The sequence below is a fragment of the Calidris pugnax genome, unplaced genomic scaffold (assembly GCF_001431845.1).
Source record: "Calidris pugnax isolate Ruff unplaced genomic scaffold, ASM143184v1 scaffold60, whole genome shotgun sequence".
NCBI classification, from domain to species: Eukaryota; Metazoa; Chordata; class Aves; order Charadriiformes; family Scolopacidae; genus Calidris; species Calidris pugnax.
The window spans coordinates 6,041,266-6,067,673 of NW_015090831.1; the positions used below are offsets into that span (position 1 = coordinate 6,041,266).

General features: G+C 37.3%; 1 protein-coding gene across 2 annotated transcripts in view; it reads right to left on the reverse strand.

The window, feature by feature from the left end:
• Positions 1-26,408, reverse strand: part of MGAT5 (mannosyl (alpha-1,6-)-glycoprotein beta-1,6-N-acetyl-glucosaminyltransferase) — a 130,095-nt gene that overhangs the window by 23,606 nt on the left and 80,081 nt on the right. For both annotated transcript variants that reach the window (XM_014941177.1, XM_014941176.1), the window contains exons 7-12: positions 25,873-26,034; positions 24,011-24,180; positions 22,976-23,110; positions 16,790-16,923; positions 13,060-13,193; positions 2,950-3,099 (exon numbers count right to left, since the gene is read on the reverse strand). In XM_014941177.1, coding sequence (XP_014796663.1) covers positions 2,950-3,099; positions 13,060-13,193; positions 16,790-16,923; positions 22,976-23,110; positions 24,011-24,180; positions 25,873-26,034 — 885 coding nt within the window. The remainder of the gene's footprint in view (positions 1-2,949; positions 3,100-13,059; positions 13,194-16,789; positions 16,924-22,975; positions 23,111-24,010; positions 24,181-25,872; positions 26,035-26,408) is intronic.

Consider the following 26,408-nt stretch of genomic DNA (forward strand, 5'->3'; position numbering starts at 1 on the left):
AATCCTTGCCCTTGGGTATGAAAACATACATTTAGAAAAAGAAAAATCTGAAAGTTTCTGGAAGCTTAAAGACAAAGTTTGTTTCTTGGAGACAGTAAATAATGGGCCTGGATGGTTCCAGTGAGCATTGTACCCACAGATGTTACCATCCCTGAGTTACGGCTCCCATTATTCACACACTTTCAGCACACCGATTGTCTCGTCACAAAACCCCATAACTAAATTCATTATGGGGCTCCGGTCACGTTGCCTAGCGATTAAAGTGATTATGATTAAAAAGTGTCCTTGAACATCACTGGAGTCATGTGCACGCATACACGAGTCTCCTCAGGGCACAAAGCTCCCATTCAAGTCAGCTTGATTTTGTGGAAAACCTGCACTTATTTTAGCAATTCAATCCATGATCCATTTAATACAAGCACAATCGAGCCACACACGCAGCAGATGGCCAGCAGAGACAGGTGAGTGGTGCTTTATGCTAAGCTACGACAAAGTATTGTCTCTTAAAAGGTACCAAAATCTGAAACTGTGAACGTGCAGGTTAACAAGAAGACTTAGACCAAGTACGTCTGTTGATCGACGCTGAGAGACAACCATATGCTGTGACAGTGAACCTATGAGAGGTTAGAAGAAAAAAAAACCACCCAAAAAACCAACAACCCCCCAAATCCACCTCCAACTGAAAAAGTCCAAACAAATGAGATGGTAAACCTCAGTTTCCACTTTCAATCTCAAGACACTGTTGTTTTACTTTTCCTGTGAAACTAGATATATTGGAACAAGTCAGTATTAGATGGAATAATAACTGTCTCATGATGCAGTAAGCCATATTTCATTTCATTTTGTTGCAACCTCAAAAATACATTGGGCTCCCATTTGCCTGACAATAATAAGTATTAGGAGAAGCAGATGGACTCTTAATGGCTTATCACCAGGTTGAAGTTTTGTTAGTCTGGCTGCATCGTAAATAAATAATTTCCTTAAAAGGAAAAGAGCTTTTTCATTTGAAAATCTGCTAACAAAAGTTCAGAAAAGCCGCATGAAAATACTGTTTGCAGACTTTTAAAAAAATATTAAAACGGTTTATTAAGAAAGATTGTATCAAAAAGATAATGTGATAAAAACACTGGCTTCCTAATACAGGATTCTGAAACACATTGATGTGTTTCTCAGTGCCATCTACTACGAAATGCAGCAAATTCTCAAAGGATTCGCCCAAGTGTTACGAAGGAAAAATCCCCACCACTAAAAAAGAATGCACAACAATAGTACAGAAAATTATTAAAGTGTCTTTAACAAAAATAAAATTTATGAAAAATATGCAACTTGCTGATCTCAAGAGTATTTCATAATCACAAGACAGTATCTTCCATCTGATATTTAAATTACCAGTAAAAAACTAAGTGAAACTAGTCTGGCTACTTCCTGTGTCGCAAATGTCCCTATCGCTTCACTGTGCTGAGTTGCACAATATGTATTATCAACTTGAATTTGTCCTAAATTGAGTGTATCTTTACATTGCATCTTAGAGCACAGCAAATATAACTAATAACATCTAGACGAGCTATCTACTTAGCATTGAAAAATCAAGCTTTATAGCGTAATACATATAAGATGGCTGATAAAGAATTAGAGGAGGACTTACTCAAACATAACTATTATTATGAACTGTACTTTGAGAATTATAAAGACTTCAGTAATTAGCTTATTTTACTATTCCAGTGAATAAAACATGTTGGATTTTTTTTTTTTTTTTCCCAGAAAGAAGTCACTGTTTGTGCTTGGGGTTATAACAATGTCAATATTCTTCCCACATTAGTACTATGATTAACACAGTAATTTCATACTCCACACAGGCAAAAGCTGTGTAATCTCAGTATTATCTATGAGGAAAGTAAATGTTGACTTTTTAATCTGCAACATTATGTGTATCTGTATGCATCAAGTACATACACACAGTGGTTGCCTTTAAAAAGGCATAATTTGCCAACAGCTGTCACACAGAGATGTCAAATTACCATCATTTTCCCAAATATTTCAAAAAGGAGATCTCTGCAGTTGTGTGGGAAGACTGGGAGGTGCTTGCTTTTTTTCTTTTGTTTTTATAATAGATTCTTCTGTAGAAGTGCACAGCCAGAAACTATCAACAATGGGGAGTAAGTGGTGCAGTTCCACTCATTTTGCTAATTTTAAACACACAAACTACTTCTTTCACCAACTGGAAGTTAAACATCCTATTTAAGTGTAATCTACTAAAGTGTTTTAATGTTGTAAAGCACCACAAAGATCATGAGAATGGCACAGAAAACCCCACAAAGCTTTCTAACTATGGGGACAAAAGTTTCTTTATTTCAATGTATATATTGCCCCTTATCTCGAGATACCTTGCCTATGGGGCTACAGGCAAAGCACACCATAAAAAGCAGAGTCTTTTGCTTGCTCTCTCTGCACAACTGAAGCAGAGAAAGGAACTGAATGGCAAATGAAGTGCTTTTCTTCTTTTCTCCCCTAGAGAGTAGGGTCACTCTACGTTAAAGTCATTGGTAGGGCACAGCAAGTATGCCTATTGTACAGCTTTCAGATGGTACCTAAACGTTCACATCAGGGATGTAAAACAAAGCACATTCTCAGCTGATAATCTCCTCGAGCTGAATATCACATTTAAAACAATGAAAAATGCATTTATCCACGTTTCTCAACCTGGCTGTTAAATGTGCCTGTGGGTTGTCAACCCGATTTTCTTATAGTAGCTGTGAGTCCACACAACATGGACGTGATGAAAAACGTATTCTTAGCACACGGAAGACAACTTAAGTTCCTTTATGTTTGGTCATTTATTTTTCCAATGCTTTTAAAATAGGAGCCCATTTGTAGGAGGAGAAACACATGCACTTCAGATACTGTCTATCCATCGCTATTTTTGCCCCTACTCCCTCTTGACAAACTTACCTTGGTTTCCCTCAGTAGAAACTGCAAATCCCGCCCGCTGAGAATACCGTGGTTTTTTACGTAGCCGGGAATATACATCGTGCTGGATCCGTGAACAGTTCCATGGACTTCCATGTAGGTGTGGATGATGTCCAGATAAGCCTTCTTATCCTGGAAGAGCAACAATAAAATATTTTCAGCCTTTACACATTTCAACCAGCAGCGCTCCATCAGAGCTGGTTTTTATCTCCTGTACCACAAAAGCCAGAAAGAGAAGAAGTTCCCTCATTCTTACATGAATTCTATAACAGTTGATCTTTCATTACGTTATTAGTTTTGTTTCTACTAGATTGGAAGAAAACTGCATCTTTTTTATTCATAGTACAAATAAATCAATACGAAGGCCCTATTAATTTCTAATTAGACAAAAACCAGGTCACTGTCAGATAGCTGTACTCTCAGCGTGCCTAAACAATACTTGGCCTAAAAATACTAAAAGATTTGTTTTGAAATATCAAATTTTCACTCTGTTTTTGTCAGAAATGCAAAATACTTAGTAATTGTTTATGTTCTTTGTAAAGAAATGGGTGAATCTCACCTTAGTAAAATGCACTCTTGCCAACTGAATAACTGAATGCATATCTTTATCTAAATACCTAGTATCTGAGTCCCATAAGATACCTACAAAAATTCCACTTACCTAAAGATTTAAAGGCATTTTGGAAAAGACCTGGAGAAGAGTAATGGCTTTAGTGTTGCATTTAAAAAATAAAAATAGTATACCATCCTCGTTTGCAAACAAGAGTTACTTTAATTTTCAATGCCATATGTTTTTTGAGTTTTAAAGACTACTAGGATTCCAAAAGCAATTAGCTGTAGACTATATTTACAGCCAGGATGCAGCACAGATCAGAGAGACTTTCCCTCAATATTTGCACATAGTCTTAGTAATAGCTCTAAAATCAGGCAACAAGTTTCTGTACTTCTTGGCAGCGAGAGAGTTTTTAAGAATTCTACTTTCACTCACTATTTTTGCCATGTAAATTCCCAGCCCTGTGTGAAAGTTGGCCAACAATTTTAGTGAAGTTCATTCAAAGGGCAAGTAGATCGGTGAAAATCCTGTCTTTTTTAACCTTGGAGGAGCAGTAAGGTATCAGGCCAAGGTACATGGGGTATTTAATATCATATAACAACCAGCTTCCAGCTGTAGCTTGCTCTACTGGTGATACCATTTGTGAAGAAGTAGCTTGCTGGCCTCATCATTAAATCCCCCTGTTCTGGTGGTGATGCCAAGGTTGCACCAATCAGACAATGTCCTGGGCTAATTATTATATAAAACACTCAACAAATGGAGACAAATGTGCTGTCTTGTTTGATGTGGTTGCTGTTATTGTTAATTAGCAAAAAATATTAAAAAAAAAAAAAAAAGCTTGCTCCTATTTCTTTTGCATTTTACTTCAAATTTGAATTACTCTGAAAGAGATGGTCTTTCCATTATTCGTAGAGCAGCAAAATTAGAAACTGTTGAGAAACTTATATATTTTGTTAAGAAAAAAATCAATTGTAGAACTTTTTCCTTTGCAAATGTGCAGGAGAAATATAAATGGAGTAGCCTGGTCTAGTTTGCAGAACGCAGCAGTGGGCTGTTGCTGGAGGCCCACCTTAATCCTATCTGGGTTTTGGTCCCAACGGAGCCTATTCCTTAGGCTTAAGTGCTCTGACTGGGGAGAGAAGGCAATGAAGTACAGCTACTACTGACCTGATGTGCCTACAATAAGAACACTAATGCGCATTCCCCAAATTTTATTGGCTCATATCACACAAAGGGATGACACAAATGCACTCTAACTCAAGATAAATATATGGGAAGCAAGCACCTAGAAAGAACAAAACCAGCACTACCTAAAATTGCACTTATTTATTTTAACGATTCCGATGGCAATTTTACAAACCTCTGCTACAGAATATGTAGGTGCTCTAAAATAAAGTATTTGATAACAAAGTTATTTAGTGTTTACAGTCTTTCTAATGGTTCCTGAGGAACTGCATTATTGGCTGTAGGACTGTGGAAGACTTTATATAGGTTCGAAATGCAATTACGGAAGAAAAACCCATGAATTGTTATTGAACAGAAACACACAATTTTTGGCCCAAGAAGTTCAGGAACCACTTGTCTCTGGTGGCTGTGAAATGCCTGATTTTGCAGTCTTCCTTACACAACAAGTTTTGGCCATTTCTTGGCTAGATAAATCTTTGATGTGAACTGGCCCTGCTGCCATCTCATTATCTTTATTAGCTCATTCTCAAAGACAAAAAGGACCCAAAGAAATGTAACATTTTCACGTCTCTTGTTTATATGTGATGCCAATAAAAACCTAGTGGTTTTTCACAGAAGCATCTGTGAAGTTCCTTGCTTAAATTCTGCTGGAAACACTCTGATACATACAATGGACGTTGAATTTAGGCCAAAGTACTTCCCAAATCATCTTGTGACTAACAAAGTGAATCTTCCTACTATATCTATGTGCTGTCCTCTATATAAATGCCAGCACTTGATGACTACAAAACAGGGAATATACAGGATTAAAATAAGTATACTAAGATGGGATGAAAAGAACAGGCTTTCATGCTGTATTTACAGTATGTTTTTATAGGGGCAGAGGGAGAGTTTTTACTTAAAACCCTAAAGTTACAAAATAATGTAATAAATATTACCAATAAATTCAAATTAACTGAGCAGATGTACAAATCATATTTGAAATGAGTATATAAACAATATGATTTAGGAAGACCAAGCAAAAGCAGTGATAAAATCAGCATGTTTTAAGCCTCTCTGCAAGTGTAAACAAAACATTAAATTAACTATCCATTAGGAACGTTACCTAACCATATGACTGACTTCTTTCCCGATTCAGAGTCTAAAACTACAGATAACACATTTAGTACCCAAAACAGCATCAATTCATCCACCCATAATGTTTAGAAAAATAATGGACTTTTAAGTGTTTTTGCTGGGTTTCAACTTCTACAAGATAGGGTGACTAGCTATAGAGTCTACAGAAGTGGCTGCTCCTTGTAGACAGACAGGTACAAGTAAAGGGATCAATATGTAAAAATTTTATGAATTAGTTTTCAAACCACAGGAGTAAAACCCTGAAAAAACACCACACACAAACTGGGAAAAAAATCTTTCATCCCCCAAAGGGCTACCCTCTTTCATTTAATCAAATGAAAATTTAAAACAACATTTGGAACACAGAGTAGCATCTTCTCTTTGTTCCCTGGACATAAACCACTGGTTTTTAATTTTTCCAAAAGTCTGTCTTTCTGAAGGAAACAAACAAAAAGAGCCCAACCAAAACCTCAGAAAGCACAATCCACAAAACAATCACTCCTTTATTCCCTCATTCACCTTGAGTCAAAAGCTACCGCTTTTATAACCATCTGTAAAGCACCATAAAAATACCATTAGCACCATATATCTTACACAAATCTCACTAACATTTATCTCCTTTTGCATTTAAGTAGTCCTGAATTTCCACATTCCTTGTAGAAAAGCGTTATTTTGGATCATAAAAGTATATATTGTAATAAACCACTTCACAAAAATAATCAGGCACATAATTCCAATTCCATACATTAAAAACACTGAATTAGAAAATGGGAGAATGTAAACATGGCATTTATAAATAGAAAGGCAATACAAGAAAATAAATCAGGAGATATGATTTGCAAACAAATTATCAACATGCCTTCAACTGTTAATCCATTTCCTGAGTTTGCCTGCTTGGGTGCAGATATAAACATTCTTTTATCTTAAATCATTTGTCAGTAAACTCGAGATTTTTACTTTCTCCAAAAAGAGAAAGTAAAAGAGAAAAGATAATAGGCTGCTGGCTAGTAATGGAAAATCAACTTTCCCTGCAGAGTTTGGGTCAGACTGTGCTATTCACCCATATCTCCTCTCTGTACTGCAAATCTAGACTTCGAGCATGAAATATAACCAATTTAAAAAAAACCAAATTATTTCTTCTCAAAATCAAAATGGAAGAATAACTGTGAGTAACAGTCATACAAAACTTTTCTGAAACAGTTTTTCAGCAGCTAAAATAAACATGCCATTCAGGAAAGGAATTTTTGTTGCTCGTTGACTGCAGAACTGTTATTACCGTTCATCAATTATTTCCACCTACTTTTAAAAGCATCATGATAAGGCCTTTCTCATCAAAGAAATCAAATGGCAACTGTCTAATAAGTCTTTCCCTAAGACAACACTGACAAGATGACACAGTCTGAAGGGTTGAAATTTTAAGTTTGGTGGGTGAAAAATATAAGAAGTAAAAGTTATAAAAAATACATGGTAGAAACATGATGCTTTAAGAACTAAATTATGCTTTTAGTTTTCTTGATGTGATAGGTGGTGGGAATCAACAACTCTGCTTTCCCATCAGTTTGTCAGTCCAAGGTTATCACAAATTTTTGCAATTTTAGACCATTTGAGTACCCTCAGAGCACAACAGGAATTCAGTACTGAATGAAACCAAGCACCACATACACAGAACTACAGGCCAATTGCATTACAGAAGAGCATGATTCAGAGTCCCAGACAGGTTTATGAGGTTGAAAAGTCAAACTGAAAAATGTACATAAAACAGCCCAATACCCAGTCTCACTTTCTTACATTGAAAAAGTCAGAAGACAATGGTTTTATAAAACTTGACAAATATCTCAGAAAAGCGGGTATTGGGAGAGATCCTTGTGTGCATCCTAAATGCATATCCCTCAGTCTAGAAGTCCTAACACCCGGGTGCTTATCTGCCAATGTGTCAAGTCCAAGGTAAGCCAAAACCCAGTGTATATACAGTGTAGGACAACTGAGATTCTGACACAAACATAAGATTGAAAAATCTCTGGTTTTGAGAGTTGTCACACTCTCAAAGACTTCTTGAATAATGAAAATCCAGTCTATTAGGGAACTAGAAGATAGCACAAATGCTGGAGAATTCAATGCACAACAATATTAAGAAAAGTAAAGAGATTTAGTGATAAATCACAAACAGCAGATGATGTCTCTTGGATCTGGAGAGGATTCACTGATTCATGACTAACATGTGTGAATTCTAGAGAGGTAAAGAGATATAGTGATAAATCACAAAGAGCAGATGATGTTTCTTGGATCTAGAGAGGATTCAGTGATTCATGACTAGCAATTATGAATTCTACACTGAACAAATTACCTGAAACTAAAATAAAGTTTTAACTATATAACTAAACTGAAAGGGGAGATTCAACTAGATACTAGGAAGAAATTCTTTCCTGTGAGGGTGGTGAGGCACTGGAACAGGTTGCCCAGAGAAGTTGTGGATGCCCCATCCCTGGAGGTGTTCAAGACCAGGCTGGATGGGGCTTTGAGCAACCTGGTCTGGTGGGAGGTGTCCCTGCCCAGGGCAGGGGGGTTGGAACTCGATGATCCTTAAGATGCCTTCCAACTCTAACCATTCTATGATTTTAACCACATAAACCCGACAAAATTACAGGATTCAGTTCTTTCTGTGGAAGGAAATCCTCTCTCACCAAATTGGTAGTGTTCTCTGAAGAAGCCAATGAGCACATAGAAACTCTTTTAAAAAGCTCTTACAGCAATGAAGTCTCTTCAGGATAGAAAGGAATCACCCTTGTGAATGAATAGTCATCATGTGTACTGTAAGTACTGAAGCTGAAAAGTGCAGGGGTACAGATGAAAATAGGAAGCAAAGGCCATGTTGGTTTTGTGATAATCAAATACTAGTTAATCGGTATTGTAAGATCCCACTAAATCATTTTGCAGCTGGAGAGTAAGAAATTACATTCAGCCAAAGTATTTTGCTAAATATGAAGCACAAAAACCGATCAGAAGGAAGGGAAAAGGCAACAAGATACTGATTTCACCAGCAGCGAGACACTGATCTCTGCACATAACACAACTATTCCTAGAAGTATAATTTTTTCCTCTCTGACTTCTCATTTTCTTCCTCCAACTTCATGGAAGAGGGCATACCATGGGGAAATTACATGTCACATGGAGCTATGAAGGCGAGACGTTAGCAAGAATAGCTTTGGTTATGTACTTTCCTAAAGTACAAGCTAAATGTAACCACGTCTCATCTCTGATTCTTCAAAAGCTTATTATGCAGACAAGTATGCATTTAAGAAAAATGCCCATCTTGTCAAGTGGCATTAGTAACACACATTATTTTGCCTTTAAATGTGTAAATATTTTTCTGGTAATTCCAATAGACTCTAAGAAAAACTATTAAAGCAATCAGCGTACAATTTCATGTTACGCATGGATGGTTGTTTTCTGACAGAAGCAAAATTCTGACTTCTCTCACAGCACCCCACAAAAAAGAAATAGCAAATAGTGTAAAATGAATCTTGACTCTTTTATCTTTCTAGGATTAAGGGTAGAAGTATTGGAATAGTATGACAGCAAGTTGAAGGAAGAACAACAAAGAAAAGACTTAGACCAAAACAGGAGCTAAGATGACATGAAAGGCTTCAAACATTCCCTTTTAATTGAAATGTTCTGCAATTAAAGCCAATTTTGATAATGGAGAGCATTATGGGTTTCACTCACATTTTATTCATTCTTTCTTTTTATCTTAGGCAGAGATAGGACTCTTTTTACTCCTTCGTACTGCCAGAAATCCCAGACAAAAACCCAAACCTTTGATTACAATGAACACATCCAAATTTGGCAAATGTTACCCTTGATAGGCTACCTCTAAGGATAACCTTTAGAAATGTGGTCATATTCTTTAGAGCCTCCTGTTTGTAAACCTTAACCCTCTTAAGACTGATTTAGTTATCAGAAGGAATTAAACAAGATGTAACTTCCAGTCTCTGCTTCTTACATCCTTCCTGACCTCCAGCAAGATGTACCTGGACCTGCCCACTGTAATATGGGATGAATCCCACTGGTCTCAGGCCATGGGCTGATGGCTTTTTCTGTATCCAGCAGAGCTTAGAGAAGTCATCACTGTTACTCATCATGTTCATACCAGAGTTGAGCCCCACTGAATGATGTGGGAAGAGAGAACGTAAGCAATCCATACTTCTCTAGCTACAATAACCTGGTTATCATATGCAGTTTAAGCAGATGGTGGTCTTCGCTGGCCCTACCAACTCTGGCCAGCTGTGCAGCAGAGCTGGGAATATGGGGATTTCTAGCTAAGATGAAATGACAAGTAATTTGTCTTTTTTTTTTTTTAACAGACGCAGAAAAGTCCATGACTATATAAAACCATGATGGCAGTTAGCTATTCTAGTCCCACCCCCAGGGAAAAAAAGGTCCTGCACGTACCTCAGTTCCATTACAACCAGCTTGGTTTAAAATTAAACAATTTATTTGCAACTGCTATTCCCTGAAAGAACCTCAGTCTGGGGACTGGAACACTCTCCCCTCCACACTGTTTCTCTAATGACTGATTAGACCCAGCAGTGACACGTGTATTCTGTGGAGATTACACTTTTTGTTAATTGGCCATGTTCAATATAAAGAAAAGGAGCAGAATAAATAGATTAGTCTGATTCCATACCAGCCATGGCAGATGAAAAGAGCACTGAACAGGGAAAATGAAGGAAACATGAAATAAGCAAATTACACAGACACAAGATTAGTTCAGGCTTTCTGTTGATCACAAGAATTGGATTTTATCACTCCAGATAAGACATCCCACACTGTCATCGATTCAAAGCCTATCTGCAGTGATTGCATTTCTGTACCAGTGCTTATGGGCGTGACGGCAGTTACAGGCTGCAAATTACAGTTTTAATGTGCTTGAGGTTCCAAGCATACAGTAAGCATTTTAATATGGCCAGGTATTAAGTCATACATCTTGGAAAAAACAAGGCAGACAATACTTATAGAAACTGAACAGTGACTTGAAAAGCAGCAGTTCTAAAAAAATAACACAAGGGGCTTGGCTGAGAAGTTGTCTGAACACAAGTTCCAATGGTGAAAAGGGGATATGCCTACCAATGCATACAGTATTTCCTTTCAGTTTGGTGCTGGTACGGCCCACGTGCCCTTTGCTAACATTCACATTTCAAGAGGAATGTGAATAATCGTGAAAAGGTTCAGACAAAACAGACACATGAGAACACTTAAGGATTAGAGAGCACAAAGCTCTCAGTGGCTCACATACACAGGCTTTTCAGGAGATGACTGCGGTTACTTTCACCGCAACCTATATATTCCCACTGGGAAACAGAACAGAACGATCATCAGTCCAGTAGAGAAAGTCTATAACTGCTACTAAGACTGAAAACTACCATTTGGAAACCTGCACCAGAAATAATGCAAAGTCTTATGGGAGAAGGCAATTACTCAAGGATTTTACCAGAGGAAGTAGTAGGGTTTCCATCGTGTGCTATTTAAAAATCAAGATGGGATGTTCTTTTCCAAAAAAGCCATGTTTTTGTCTTAATCAGCCCATGAATATCCTGTGTGTCATACAGAATCTCAGACTAGGCAATCACAAATCTCCCCTCTGGGCATATAAGCTATTAATATATATTTCTGAATTCATGCAGACTGAATAAACCGAGACAGATATATATGTCAGTGAAAAGAAATCCCCTGGTGACTAAGCAACTATCTTGTTCCTTAAATCCAACTAGTACTCAACAGGTTGTTCTGCTGATATGCACTACAAATCAGGTCAGGAAGTATAGATTATTATTACATGCAACTGTTCCTGAGAGACTGATAACGAGATCAGGAACTAAAAGTACAAAAGCCTCAGCCAGAAGAGACTGGAATGAAAGGATCCCCGCTCTGCCCCAGCATTTGCAGACAAGAAGAGCCGTCAGACAGAGGCATACTGACTTGTCCTGTAACACGAGTCAAACAGAATAACTGTCACAGCATTTACTATGATTTAAAGCAAAATTTCCTTTTAAGACACAGATTACATGGCTTAGTGCAATAACCCCCAATATAAACCTGAGAGATCACAATCAAACATGCACAGCTAATATACATCTTTTTCTCAGCACAGTAGCCAAGAAGGATTCAACTCTTTTTGCCACCATTGACGACATTCTCCCATTTCTCACAAGTTTTTGTTTTGTTTTGTCTCACATTTACTTGCAGCTATCATTTTTCAAGAATTTATTCTGTATGATCACAGATATCAGATTAAGTGTGGCTTCTGTGGTTCAGAAAACTGTGCAAGACTGATATTCTCACGCCAACGAAGAGATAAGGAAGGAAAATGTGAGACACAGGTGCTGTCACTGTCATGTTGTTTGGTCCTACGTATGGTACAGCACATACTGATCAGTTCCTTTTTCAGTTCACAAGAGGCTTAAAATAAGGTCTTTTTAGGCAGGAGGGGAGGCACACAGGGTATATGGGCACACAGAGCTAGAGGTAACTTGGGAGAAATCCAGTTATTAGTAAATAAACTCTTTTCTTTAAAAACTGCATGAGAGAGCAGCTTGGAAGAAGGGGTTCCAGAAAAGGACAGGGGACAAAAAGCAGAGACCACTGTGAGCTTAACAACACAATATACTTTAATTTGGTGAAAATATGACTAAACCTCAGTGTTGTTATTCTACAGCTTTTGTCTGCAGATGGGAGACAACGCAGCAATTGCAATATTGAAGAAACAAAACTGATATTATTACGGGGAGATAAAATGAGATTGAACACTTCTTCAGTCTTTAGGGAAACACAATTTCCAGTTCAAAATGCAGCACATCTTTGGTTGTAGATATAAGAAAAGAAGTAATTGAAAGAAACATTTGCTTATGACTGATTAAAGTTCACAAAGCCTTTGACACCTTCAATTTCCCATTGCTTTTAACAGCTTCTGCATTTTCCAAGATTATTGTGATATCAAGATTATAAACATTTTTTATTCTACCAGAAAGGTGTACATAAACAGCAAAGGATCCACATTAATCTAGATAGAAGTTTCCTCATCAAAGAGACTTAAAAAAATGTTCAATGTAATTATTTTAAAATGATTATTTTCAGAAAAAAGAACTTAATAGATTCAGAGAGAAGGGATACTTTTAAATTTAGATTGCTCTATTCATTGATAAAAATAAATTTGTTCAAGTATACAAGCATAGAAAACTCACCTTCCAGAAATTATCTACTTTGCCATAAACGAGAGATTGATTCTGCCTTTTGATGTCATTAATGTGTTTAATGTCACTGGAATTCAGATGCTGTTCTACCACAAATCCAAGGAAGCTGTTATCTGGAGTGTGAGCTGTAAGAAATGGAGCAGATTCAAAACCTTTTAAAGTATCAGTTAATGGTACAAAAGCACAAATGTTGTCAGAAAAATAGATATAAGGAAAAAATTATTCAACAAGCACTTCCTTCACATTCAGACTGAGAGATACATTTGCTTCCTTATTATTGAGAATAGTTCATATTTATTTTAAGTCCTGCTGCATATGTCTACTGAAGTAAGCAGTTATTTTCTGGCTTGTTTCTGACAATAAAAATTCTGTAGCTGGACCAAGGCCAACGATAATGATTTTTTGTGTGCTGAGCTTTATTTTATTATCAGAGATAACAGAACGAGAGATAAGAGAATCCAGCTTGACAATCTCAGAGATGCAATGCCAACAAGTCAAAAAAACCCTGGATTTAGGCTTGTTAGCAAAGCTGTATGTTGATCAATGTCATAAATACATGTTAGTAAATTTCTTGGGTTCACCTTCCGTATTGGAAAAGCAAACAGCAACCATCTAACTCACTGCCTATTATGTATCCATGCTAATTACTAGCCTACAAAGTCACACTATCCAGATCCAAATACAAATTTCACTGCCTAATTCACTCAGATATACCTATCAGAAAACACTAAAAAGGTGACAACTGAAGTTGGCAAAATTTTTGTTAATCCAGCGTCCAGACAAACATAGTGCATGCAAAGGATATACAATTTACTCTCAGTTTTCTGTTATTTTTAGCCTCTGTTGGCCTTTTTCCAGCAGTGACATCCAGCAATACCAGCCACTGTTCTCCTCCTATAAAGACACAGGGCTATAAACTCATAAAAGTTATGTGGGTTTTATTGGTTTTTTTGTTGTTTTGTTGTTGTTTTTTTTCCTTTTTCTCGACAGGGTGTTTAATTCCAGGGATGGACTCCAACATTGAAGGCTTCAGGTAAAAATCAATCCCTACTATATAAAAAATACTCCAACATGTCAGATTTTTGTGCCTCTCCAAAACGTGTCATAACCTCAGAAGTTTACATAGAAATACGCTGCAATAAACACTAGGATCTCCTCTAGAATCCTCCCATCTGGCCTTCTGTGCCCTTCTGGCACACAAGCTGACAACTTCTTACTAAGCACATTTTGCAAATTTAACAAACAAACAAAGCCCCAAGGACAAAGCCCCAGGCACTTACGATACCATGCGATGCTAAATCTATAGTCAGAGTTATTAAAAAAAATAAAATTCTATTGAAGTTATGAGGTTTTGCTTTTTGCTTCCTGAAAAATCAGCCAACTGGATAATGCAGTGGAACAGAGAAACCATACAGAGCACACACTCCCCTTTGCCATTACATTTAGTCTTTCAAATGACAATTACTCCTTTGCACAAAAAAATGCCTCAGCAACAGCTCGGCACTCACTCAGACCCAAGGACTTTTTAGAATTTAACACAGCAAATGGCACGCTGCAAATATGCCTGAAAAGGGGCATTTTTCCATCCTTTCATATTTTTGGATGAGAGATTGCATTCAAAGGAGAGGCAAGGCAGTGCACACTCAAAAGAAAAATAAACCTTTGTTAAAGTTAGCACTTAGAGCTGGTGGAATTCAGTGCCTCAAACATCGCTGACAGGAAGCATTCAGATGGGTTTTTTATTAAAAAGTACTAGTGCTGCTATTTTGCATAAAAGACTAAATGAAAAAAAAACATAAAAAGGGGGAAAAAGCATTTGGTAATATGCCACAGGTTTGAATATGTCTTGCTTGTTGCTCAGCAATAATTTTCTGCCCTTATAATCAGAGTTCTCAAAACATAATAGAGTCTGGGGATCTTGGGAAGCTGTCCAGGCTTCCAGTCTGTCATAAAATCTTTGCTGATGCAAAACACGCACTTTTCATCACAACCCCATAAAGATGGTGCTACCTCTGCAGCACAGACAAAAAACCAAACCAAAATTAACTTTAAATATCACAAAACACGCAGACTCTTCTGCACCTAGTGCAAAAAGAAGCCAAATCCTTGAATAATCTCTAGCACTGGAAGCACTCCTGCTTCAGAATGAGTTTGCTATTTACCACTTCACCTGCAAATGAAACCTGCAGCCATTTCCAGAGGTAAAAATTCGAAACGGTTATTTATTGAAATTCCAATACAGTCACACTATTCTGAAGATTCGTTATGAAGTGATTTACCCCAAACAAGAGACCATAACAGCAGTCTATATTACCACGACAGAGACCTTCTCTATCGAGAAGGTTTAGTTTCTTCTGCATCTCATGGGGAGGGACTGAGGAGTGCACACACGGAGCACACGGCTGTACCACAACTATTCATCCAACCATTTTTCAAGTGCACCATCACCCTTGGTGCTACCTTGAACAGGACCTTACACACAAATTCCCCAACAGCTGAGCTACTGAAACACGGCAAAACTGAGCTTTCAGCTTCTTTTTCGTTTAGGATATAAACCAACAAACATTAGCAAATCGTGTGGGTCCAGAACAAGCTCTGCTTACTGCTGTCCAGGCACAAACTCTGCAACCACTTCCAAGTCACATTTCCCCACCACACGTTTTGTGACTTGCTTCAAAACAACTGTGAATGCAGTCTTTTATCTTTTGAACAGCCTTCACTTATATTTGTCTGGAAAAAGTTGCACAGAAAATGTTGACAGACAAAATAGGCCCCTCTCAAGAATTTTACAGGGCAACTGGAATCAAAAGCATGTCAACCAGGCAGTGGCACGTATAATTCTGCTACCAAATGCAGAAAAGTTTGAAGGACTTGACTATGAAAAGTCTGATGAGAGAGAACAGTGCACACTCTGGTCTTAGTCTCAGACAGGGACCACCATCAAACTCTGGAGGTCAGGCTGGTCACTACTAAGGGCTTCTTTAAAGGCTTGGGCTGAGAAGGTGCTGCACACAAGAGCACACACCTTCCTCTTCCCTGAGCTCCACTTAAGTGCTTGTTTCTCAATAGCTTTGTACAGTGCTGGCAAATAAACGTGAAGCAGTTCACCTCAGGATGGATGCTCGCAACGTGAAAAGCAGCCAGGTGAAAAAATTGAGAAATACACACAAAAAAGTAGACACAAAAAAAAATTTTGCAGACAAAAAATTAGCTATTAATCTAGAGTGCAAAAATTAGCGAAGGAATTGCACTGCTCGGTTGTTGGGAGGAAAAACGCAGAAATACAACAACGTAGTTAACATAGCTACAAACTTCAGTTTATCATAATGAAATGCAAGAGTGCAATTTGGAAAAATGCAACCTAACCAGTTCCTCAAAAACCTATTGCTACACAGCAGGATTTGAGAATGCAAAACAAACAAAAGCAAACTCACTGACACTTGAAGGAAAATCCAATCACTACTTTCCACAAATACCTTGAGAATAAAGCTCCCTACCATTATTTACATTAAGCTGATGCTGTTATTTTCCAATTGCTGGATCAAAGCATGATAAGAGCTTTTGCGTAGTCTACAGACACTTATTGACACTTACGATTCTGCCCCTTTAGTAGCTGCATTTTAGTAATCCATGAACTTGCCTTTCAGAATACAAAACTTCTTCTCAATGCAAGCATTCCTTCTTAAAGCTTCAAACTATTTATTAATAAAGGGATACTTACGGAACATTGTATAAAACTGCTGTGGATTAAGGTTCCACTTTCCCCATGGTGTCTTGTGGCCTTTAGACTGGGCATAATGGGCATGGTTAAACTCTGGTTCAGTTCCAAAGGAATCCAAAACTCTTAGCATACACCTAAAAGAGAAAAAATAATTTACTGTAGGTACACATGCATAAATATATATAAGCATGTATGTGTATATATACATAGTTATGATAATTAAGAGGTGTTTTGGTTTTGTTTGCACCTGTGGATGATTTATAAACTGAAGGTACATTTTAATTTCAAACATTTCTGTTCACGTTACATTCACAAAGACATTATGATCAGCAAATTCAAAGCTATTTCAGACATTCACATAGCAACCCCGGAGCTTATTTTGGGTTTCTTTGTTCTTACAGAATGAAGTTATGCTTTAACATCCAAGTAGAGTTTCTGGGAATACTGCTGTGGTCACCTACATTCCTGGGGTTCTGAAGGAGAATTTAGGCAGAAGAAGAGAGGATTCCTCATCTGTTTTCTAATGTTCTCACCCATTACCACAAAATCAAATAAAACAGCCAAGGGCCACATGCCAAAAAGATCAAGAGCAGAACAGTACTTTGTCTTTAGACAATTTTAGTCTCCAGGTTCTGACTTTGGGGTCAATTAGACCTACTGGAGCACTGAAAACAGTTTAATTTGCTGAATGCTTGCATTCAGACAGACCATTTATTTGTTTATGAAACATTTTGTCACAAACTTTTGAAGAAGAAATGTAAAAGTCAAATGTCTGCAACAACCAGTCTACAACTGAAAGAAACCTTGGCATTGGATTACAAAGGGTCTGGGATGTCAGAGTCACACTCAGTCCTTTATATAAACTCCTATTAATTCCTTGGGAAAAAAAAATCCTTCATTTATGAGTGGCTCCTTTCAAAAAAGGTACACGAGAGGCACAAAAAGTCTCAGTATGAGAAAGGCAGCACACATTCTAGCATACAGATTCTAGAAGTTATGTTTCCAAAACATAGCCTGCCAAACCTTGGTATGGCTTGGACAGGAGCTTTATGGCCGTCACACTGACCATTGGCTCCACTGCAAATGAACTGGATTATGCGGTTCCACAGCTGCTGACCCTACACCATTCTTCAGCCCTCCACAAACAAAATTTCCAGAAAAAACTTACATAGGATGTGTTCCTACATCACATGCCAATATGTTATGAAGACATGAACTCTTACCACTGCACATTGTATCACTGGGCTTGTATGTGCTAAGGAAGGGACACAACCTTCGGGTGGCAGAAAAGGGAGGTAGATGCAAAAATGACTATTAAATATGGCTACATTTAGTAATCTTCAACATTTCCCATGCTCCAAGTCCATAGGCGTTCTGTTCAGTAAAACACTAGGATTTTAGCTTTAAATGGGAAGGAAAGAATTTAGCCTCCAAAAGGTGAAAGAACTTAGCTCCAATCATTTTGCAGCTTTAAAAGATGAAAGAATTTAGTCCCAAGAACACATTTACATATTTCTTATGTTCCTCCTTTCTCTAAAGTACCCATTAACTTCGAAAATACAAAAAACCCAGCAACTTTTAAACTCTCATATGAAATGCCACCTTTGCATTTGGAAGTACAAATAGAGCAAATTTACTTTTATTCTAATCTTCACAGAGATCTTTCAAGCAAAAAGAAAGTCAAAATATACAACACATTATGATTCACCAAACAACAAAGCTGACAGATCAGTTTCTGTGCAGTGTTTTATGTCAACTGTTCTCAATGAAAATATTTTACAACAGTGGCAATTATCTCTGCATCACACAAAATACTCCAGCAGGACCAAAACAACTTCTGCACCGATGAATCATTCAGTAATAAAAGCCCTCTTATTTCTTGGCAGGCCTTAAAACAAAATTCTTATCAAATATACAGCTTTTGGGCAGGTACTTGAGTACAGGGGAATGAAAAATGAGTGAAAGCTCCTGAAAAACGACAACATTACTGGAGTTTGTCAAATTATGTATGTAAGGAGCACTACATCGCATGCGATCATCTCCAAGTGCTTTGTTTCCTCTCTTTTTCCTGTATTGGGAGGTAGGGTGTGTTGCACTAATTGTTCACAGGGATACATGTAACTGTGTCCAATCCACACGGAGTCTCTGAAGCAGGACAGGAAACGTGATGCAAGGGAAACTAAGCTAAACCAGGAAGCAGGGAAAACAAACAAAAAAAAAATTTGCAGGATTCCGGCATAAAGCAAGTTGGAAAAGAGAAAAAGATCACAGCAGAAAGTGCAAGGGTGTGCAGAAACGGTATGAGAGGATCAAATATTCTCCATTTGCTTCACTTAGCAATTTAAATTTCTTTCAACTGAACTATTTTGAAACAACATTTTGATTTTACATAGAATGTTTTAGCATTTCTGAAGTGAAATAATTCATTTTCAAAATGGCAAACCAGTATGTTTTTTAAAGCAGAGATACATTTTAAATACAAATGTTAATTTAGTGTGATTTTACCTTTTCCAACGCTCTGCCACCCTCAAAGAAGTTCTTCCTCATGTTTAGGTGGAACTTCTTATGTTCAAGTTTGTGCCCATTTTCTCTTGTCCTGTCACTGGGCACCACTGAAAAAAGACTGGCCCTATCCTCTTGACACCCACCCTTTATATGTTTTGATCAGATCCCCCTTCAGTCTTCTCTTCTCCAGACTAAAAAGACCCAAGTCCCTCAGCCTTTCCTCATAAGAGAGGTCCTCCAGGCCCCTCATCATCTTTGTAGTCCTCTGCTGCACCCTCTGCAGCAGTTCCATGTCTTTCTTGAACTGGGGACCCCAAAACTGGACACAGTACTCCAGATGGGGCCTCGCCAGAGCAGAGTAGAGGGGAAGGATAACCTCCTTCGACCTGCTGGCCACACTCTTCCTGATGCACCCCAGGATGCCATTGGTCTTCTTGGCCCCAAGAGCACATTGCTGGCTCAAGGTCATCCTGTTGCCCACCAGGACTCCCAGGTCTTTTTCCGCATGACCTGCTCTCCAGCCCCCAGCCTGGAAGCAAGCTGGGCAAAACCCAACTAATTCTGGTTTGGAAGCTTTGTAAGTGCATTGAGCCCAGGCACAGGAACATAACAGCACAGCTATACAAAATCCAGGGTGCTTTGGCTTATGTCCAGCCAGGTCGGATCATGACCAGGTCATATCTGCCTATAGAAATCCTTGCAGATGCACACATTAACTTAGTTTCAGGTCACTCCGTACTCGCATTTAAAATGTAAAAGCTAAGTCAGAAAATAACCCTTCTAAACCAGACGTATTCTAGAGGACTTGTAAGAAGCAGGAATGTTGTTCATTTTTCAGGATAGCTGTCACCTTAATTTATTTCAAGGATAAAGCCAGTTGGATTTCTGGCATATGGGAATGAGTCATTGCTGGAGAGACTGTAGAAAAATGAAAAAAATACCAGATTCTTATGTGCTGTATGGAGGATGCGGGTGCTAAGAAAGGCAATGAGCTGCACTCCTCAAACTATATTAAGCTACTAATTTTTATGTTGCTTCATTGCACATAAACTGCGTTCAAGTATCCAGACTTCAGAACTGAAAAATACAGCATGATCAAGCATTCTTCTGCTTGAAAATAAGGTGCACTCAAAAATGAGATCTGTTTTGCTGTACTCATGCCATTTAGAGCACCAATTATAGCACAGATAAGGCATGGACTACCAAGAGTCACTGGTGCTAGAGATCTCAGAGGTACAAAACAGTATTTCAGTTGTTCAGAAACACTCACCCCTCAGAGCAGCAGGGCCATTCTTTTGAGCTAGCAGTTCTAGAAACCTGATTTGCAATTACCAAAAATTTCCTCAGGGGCCAGGTTCACTCACAAAGATTTATAAAGGACGCTCTTAACAAGAGACTGTTCTAAAGGCATAGGTGTATTTTACCACTCTCTTCATATCTGAAGTAAATATACAGGTTTTTATTTGTATTTGAGTCTGGTCTGCATAAACCAGACTGAGCAGACGAGAAAAAAATATATAGCATAAAACAGAACACTTCTTTCAAGACAAAGAATTATTCCTACAGACAACAAATGCAACTGAGTGAGAAAGTAAAGTTTGTAAAGAACAAGGGTTACAAGGCAGCTTTTTTGGTGATAATGTTTATGTTACTGGAATGGGGTAAACAAAGACATGTAATTATGGTCTTACACTGGACGTATTAGTTAGACTTTATTAGTCTTATTACAAGAGGACCCTCAAACAGGAGATAGCTTGCATGAAGCTATGACTTAATTCTTCTGCTCTGATCAATTCCAGTAGTCTCTGGACCCCATTTTGTACACTGACCTTGAGGAACAGTGTCAAGTTATTAGAGAGATTCCCAACAAATGCAACAAGCTTGATGAAAGATCTACAAAACCTGAATTATAAGGAATGATCCAAAACTCTAAATTTGTTTTGAAGAAAAGCAAACCAAAGGAAAATCGGTATATAAGATGTTCTAGAGGCTGGCAAAGAGGGGAAGGAAGTAATTTACTCTCCACAACCATAATAGAATAAGCAATAACAGGCAGTTTGCAAGAAATTGGACCAAGAAAAACACTTTCAAGAAAATCTTAACAACATAAAAAAATGGCTGGGGCGTCTTTTGGAATCTTCAGTAAAAGATGAGGCAAAAATCTCTGAACAAGGTCAAATAGATCCAATCTGCTTCTCAGTAAAAGCATGGACTAGATGAGGTCTTCTTCCATCCCATGAAATCCAATGGTGTAGGAGAGAGGCATTAATCAATTTTTTTTTCTTTGTCAAAAGGCTAACAAAAACTCCTTTACTATCCTAACGTATTTATTTAAACCAGAAAAAGTCATTATGGCAAATTAGGTATCAATGAAAAAGAGATCGACAACTTATGATTTAATGATTCATGAAATAAGCACGAAAAATTGAAGAGCTAATCTAATAATCTCAATGTCATGGTGTATTTCCATATCTCCATTACAGAATATACCACGTGGGAAACCAAAAGCAAAAGGAAGGAAACATTTTAAATTTGTAAGTATGGTTTTATATCCTGACCACAATACTGTATGTGACTGCCTAGTGACAATTACATCTGGCAGACAGACAACCAACTGTAGCTCAGTGGAAAATGGGATTATCTTTATTAGCAAGCTCCTAAAAACCAGAATATCCGTTTACTCCTCTGCTTCAAAAAAGAGATTAAGAGTAATCTAATCTGCAACACTGAACACAGTACTTTCATTTAAAATTACCCTGAAAAGATCCGATGCTCTAGAAAACTCTGAGGTAGAAAGAAAACAATTTTTCTGCCTGCAGTGAACACCTTTCAATACCTTCCTTCAAGTAGGATTTACTGAACTTTACAGATCATGAAGCACAGCTAATTCAATTAGGTATAGAAAAAAATCAAAGTCATTAATTTAGATTTGGTTTTATTTCATGCTGATACGTATTCATACAACACATGGGAGCCCTGCTGATTTCAAGTTATTGACAAAAAGAAATGTGGTTCTAAAACTGTGGACACTAAGGCAGTTGTATAAAGTAATTTCTTGTCACTGCCATCTTCCATTTCTAATGGAAAGACATTTATAGATTACAGAAGTAACAACAACTACAATTACCAGATTCATTCTTTAGATCTACCCCTGAAGACAACTCTCTGCCCAGCATCTTAAGGGATGGAAGAGAAAACATTGTGGGTTTTGGGTAATGCAATTAAAATAGATAAATCTCCCCGATCATCAATAGAGTAGGGCTACAAACACTGACAAGAAAAACATGCCTTTGGAATTCCAACTAAACAACAAAATCCAATAATCTCTCAGCTCACCTAATAATTTACAGAGCAAAGTGTGGGGATGACGGGAAATTTAAAGAAGGGAGGGAAAGAAAGGCAAAGATGATGAGTCAGCAATATAATATAATTCATCAAGATTAAAAATGTTTGAATCCAAGAATCCCAAACTTGCTGGGGAGGATGAAGATGGTATGCAACAAATAGGTAATAGCCCCTATTCCTAAGAGTGAAATACAACAGAGAACCACATTTTTAGTTTTAAATAAATTCAAATTCACATAGATGCACTCATCTCAGTATTTTAACATGTGTTAAATGTTAAACACAAAAGCTCTTTAATGAAACAGTTAAGAGAGGTCAAATAAGCGTTATACTTACTGGTAATGTACCCATGATGGACCAAGGGTTTTCTTAAACTGAGTCAGTCCCACAATATCAATGTAAATGAGTTCTACAACTTTATCCCCCTGGGTGGGGCAGCCAGATCTGTTACCTACAACTTTCTTCATAATCCTAAATAAAGAAAGAAGGAATATGGAAAAATAAAATTTTCTAAATACCTTGAATAGATGTGGTAATACTATATTTACCAATAACTCCCCTTTCCAAAAAAGTCTTACTCTTATCTTTTCCAAATCAGGAATCATGTGAGTACATTGAAGTGCTAGATATGTTCAGCATTTATTGAAGAACTGTTTATACATCAGTAAAATTTTCACTAAAAACCTCATCTAGTTTAAACAGGAGAGCAATATGTTTGGATATATTTAAAAATAGTGTGTTTTGGAATAATTTGAAATAATTTCTGACACCTATTGACACCTTTATATTATAAGAGTGCTCTATAAAACGATGCTGTCATGTTTGTTATAAAAAAAATGAAAGCTATGGAAAGTGTATGTGCTCAAGCTTAAAACTGATGTTTTATTCCTAATGCTCAACTAGTATGGCAAAGTAAGACAAAGATAAGTGAGGCAGAAATTTGACCTAATGTAAGCAATTAGCTACATCAAAAATAATGTGTTTAAAGGATTTAAACTTTCATTTTAAAATGAGATACTGAGTAAAGAATAGCAAAAACTGAAGAAGAGGACATTGAATTAGGCTAGTCTGTAACACTTCCTATTGCAGCTGGTTAAAGCACCTGGAATGTTAAAGAATAAGCTGCTTAGTTTGAATTTTACAACATTCATTTATGAAGTCTCAGGAGCCTGAAGCTACAATGAAAACACATTATCCTTTTCATAGCACATATACTCAGCTCATGAAAATAATCTTATCGTCTGTTTAGTGAATTATCACTTTCATTTTACGCTTCAAGAAATTATATACCGTTAATAGAAGCTTCAAGAGTTTACAATTCCTTTTTTTTTTTTATTATTCCAGTTTCAAAAGTGAAAGTAATCTCCTTACTCCTTGAGCTCTGCCAGTGAAGCTGAAATCCTGATGTCATGGCCCAGTAAGTAGAGAGATGTAATTAAATCACTCCACTGGACTAATTCACCAAGCGGGCCACCGCTAAACGCATTTTCTGCAATCTTGAATCCAGATTCCTTTGTCAAAAGCCCCAGATGAACAAGAATCTGGAAAGCAAAGTCATATGTTAGAGTTAGCGACATTAAACATGCAACTATTATACCTCACAGCATTTTTTTCTTTCTATTAAACTCCAACTACGGGCAAAAAATCAACCAAAAAAATCCAGTACTCCCATCCCAATAATTTAATTTTGCAACGGATCTCTAGAACATTAATTATAAGAATGTTACTGCATTGTTTTGAACTATTATCGGCCACCAGATCAGAAATTAAACAAACCCCCAAAATCCGCATTATTGACAAAATAATCTGTAATTCTGCACAGAAAGCTGTGGCTCACATTAACATTTTGATTGAATAACCACTTGCATTCTCATGTAGGATATACTTGCTTATGCAAGACAGTGTAGTTAAGGAAGGGCACACTGCTGTGAAGAAGTCATCATTAGTAACTTGGAAAGGCTGCAGAGGAGTAACAGGATGCTTCTGAACCTCTCCTCTCCATTGCCACTGGAGAGAGTTTTCTCTGTAGTTTCTTGAAATCTGCGCTTGCCTTTCTAATGAAGCACAGAAATTGAGTTCCAAGTACTTCACTGCATACCTGGACTGTGATATGAGTGTGGGTACATGCAGTGTCAAGTATAAAAACTCCCAAACACCAAAAACCTTTTGCCCTCACTCTTTACAAAGAAGCAACATTCAAAAAACCATTTTTTTCTAATCTCTTGCAGCTCCCAGAACTGAACAGACAGAGTAACGTGAAATCGTCCTATGTTTTACAGAGCAACCTCAAAGGACTTTTAAAAGCAAAGAATAAGTCCTAGAGCTTCCTATCAAAACTGCCTGTGCAGGACAGCCCCACTCCTCTTTGTTCTTGAGTTTATGGATTCTCAGTTGTCACATTTCTTTAATAAAACAGGCTAGAGGGCTGCTCGAAAGAGAAGGGTTGGTCCTTGACAGAGGGTGAGCCTACTCAAGGATTTTAGTAGATTTTTAGTATCTGATAGACATCAGAACTGCAACATGGAACCTAGACCTCATGAGAGGACTGAGAATCTCAAGCAAGGAGCTGAGCTGCAGCCAGCCAGGGTGAAGAAAGGGTTGAACCACGACTGTGCCGTGGCCTGCTGTCACTCAAGACTGGTTCCAGTAAGAACAAGGCAGGAAGGGAAAACTGTTGTTGTGTTTACAACTTTTGGCTTTATATTAACTAGTTGAAGAAATTGAAAAAAAAAAAAAAGTCAAATAGAACTTTTCACTTCAAGAATCTCACGGTCTTTACATTGAACTCATTGCAGGAGGTCTAAACTGATCCAATTCACAGCTGGGGCCAACTTTAAGTCTACTCAACTCCAGAACAGAAATATTTCACCTAAAGTCTCTATTTTGGACAAAGAAGATGTACAACTGTTGTTTACTATGACTACATAAAACACTCCAGTGTCATGAGCTTGAACTAAATTCATAGTTTCTCCCTTTGGAAACTTCTACATAGTCTCATTTTTATCCATAATTAAAGAGGTTGACTCCTGGAACGTATGTGAAACTATTTGTAAAGCAAATACATATTGTAACAATAATTTCAAATAGCAAAATACTTGTGGTAAATACGGATGTTTATACATGAGCCTTTTAGACATACTTAGTATTTTCACTCTGAAGTCACTTTTGGAAAGGGAAGCTTAAAAGAACCTATATGACTGCAAGTGGCAGGAATAAAAAATGTTTTCGTTTACCTTTTTCCGTTTTCTCTTCTCCAAATTTTGTTTTTCAGCAAGTGATTTAATTGCTTCAATCCAGGTATCAGCCATTCGCCTGATGCGCAACATCATCCACCTGAATTCCTCATGTCGGGACATCATTTTGTAGAGATTATCAAAGTTGATACGGATTTCAGCCTTCAATTAAAGCATTAAAAAAACACCCAAAACATTAGTTATTCTTCAAATAGTGTACTTTCCAAAAGCAAAAAATCTTCTCAAATGTAAAGTTTGTGCTTTACACTACTCATTAAAAAAAATTAAATAAATAAAGATGCACTTCTAATGCTTAAGTTGAGATTTTAGTTCAAATATTTAAATCTTTAAACAGACATTTCGAAGCCACATAAACTACTCCTATTTTCATTAGTAGCATTTGGTAGCCTAATAATATGTTTGCAATGCTTCACAATGTATTTATCCTGCAGTGTAAGATTTAGTTTTGTTCGTGTGCTGCAAAATTAGGTTGAAGTATCTCTAAAACACAATATAAGATCAGAAGAGTGTGCTGC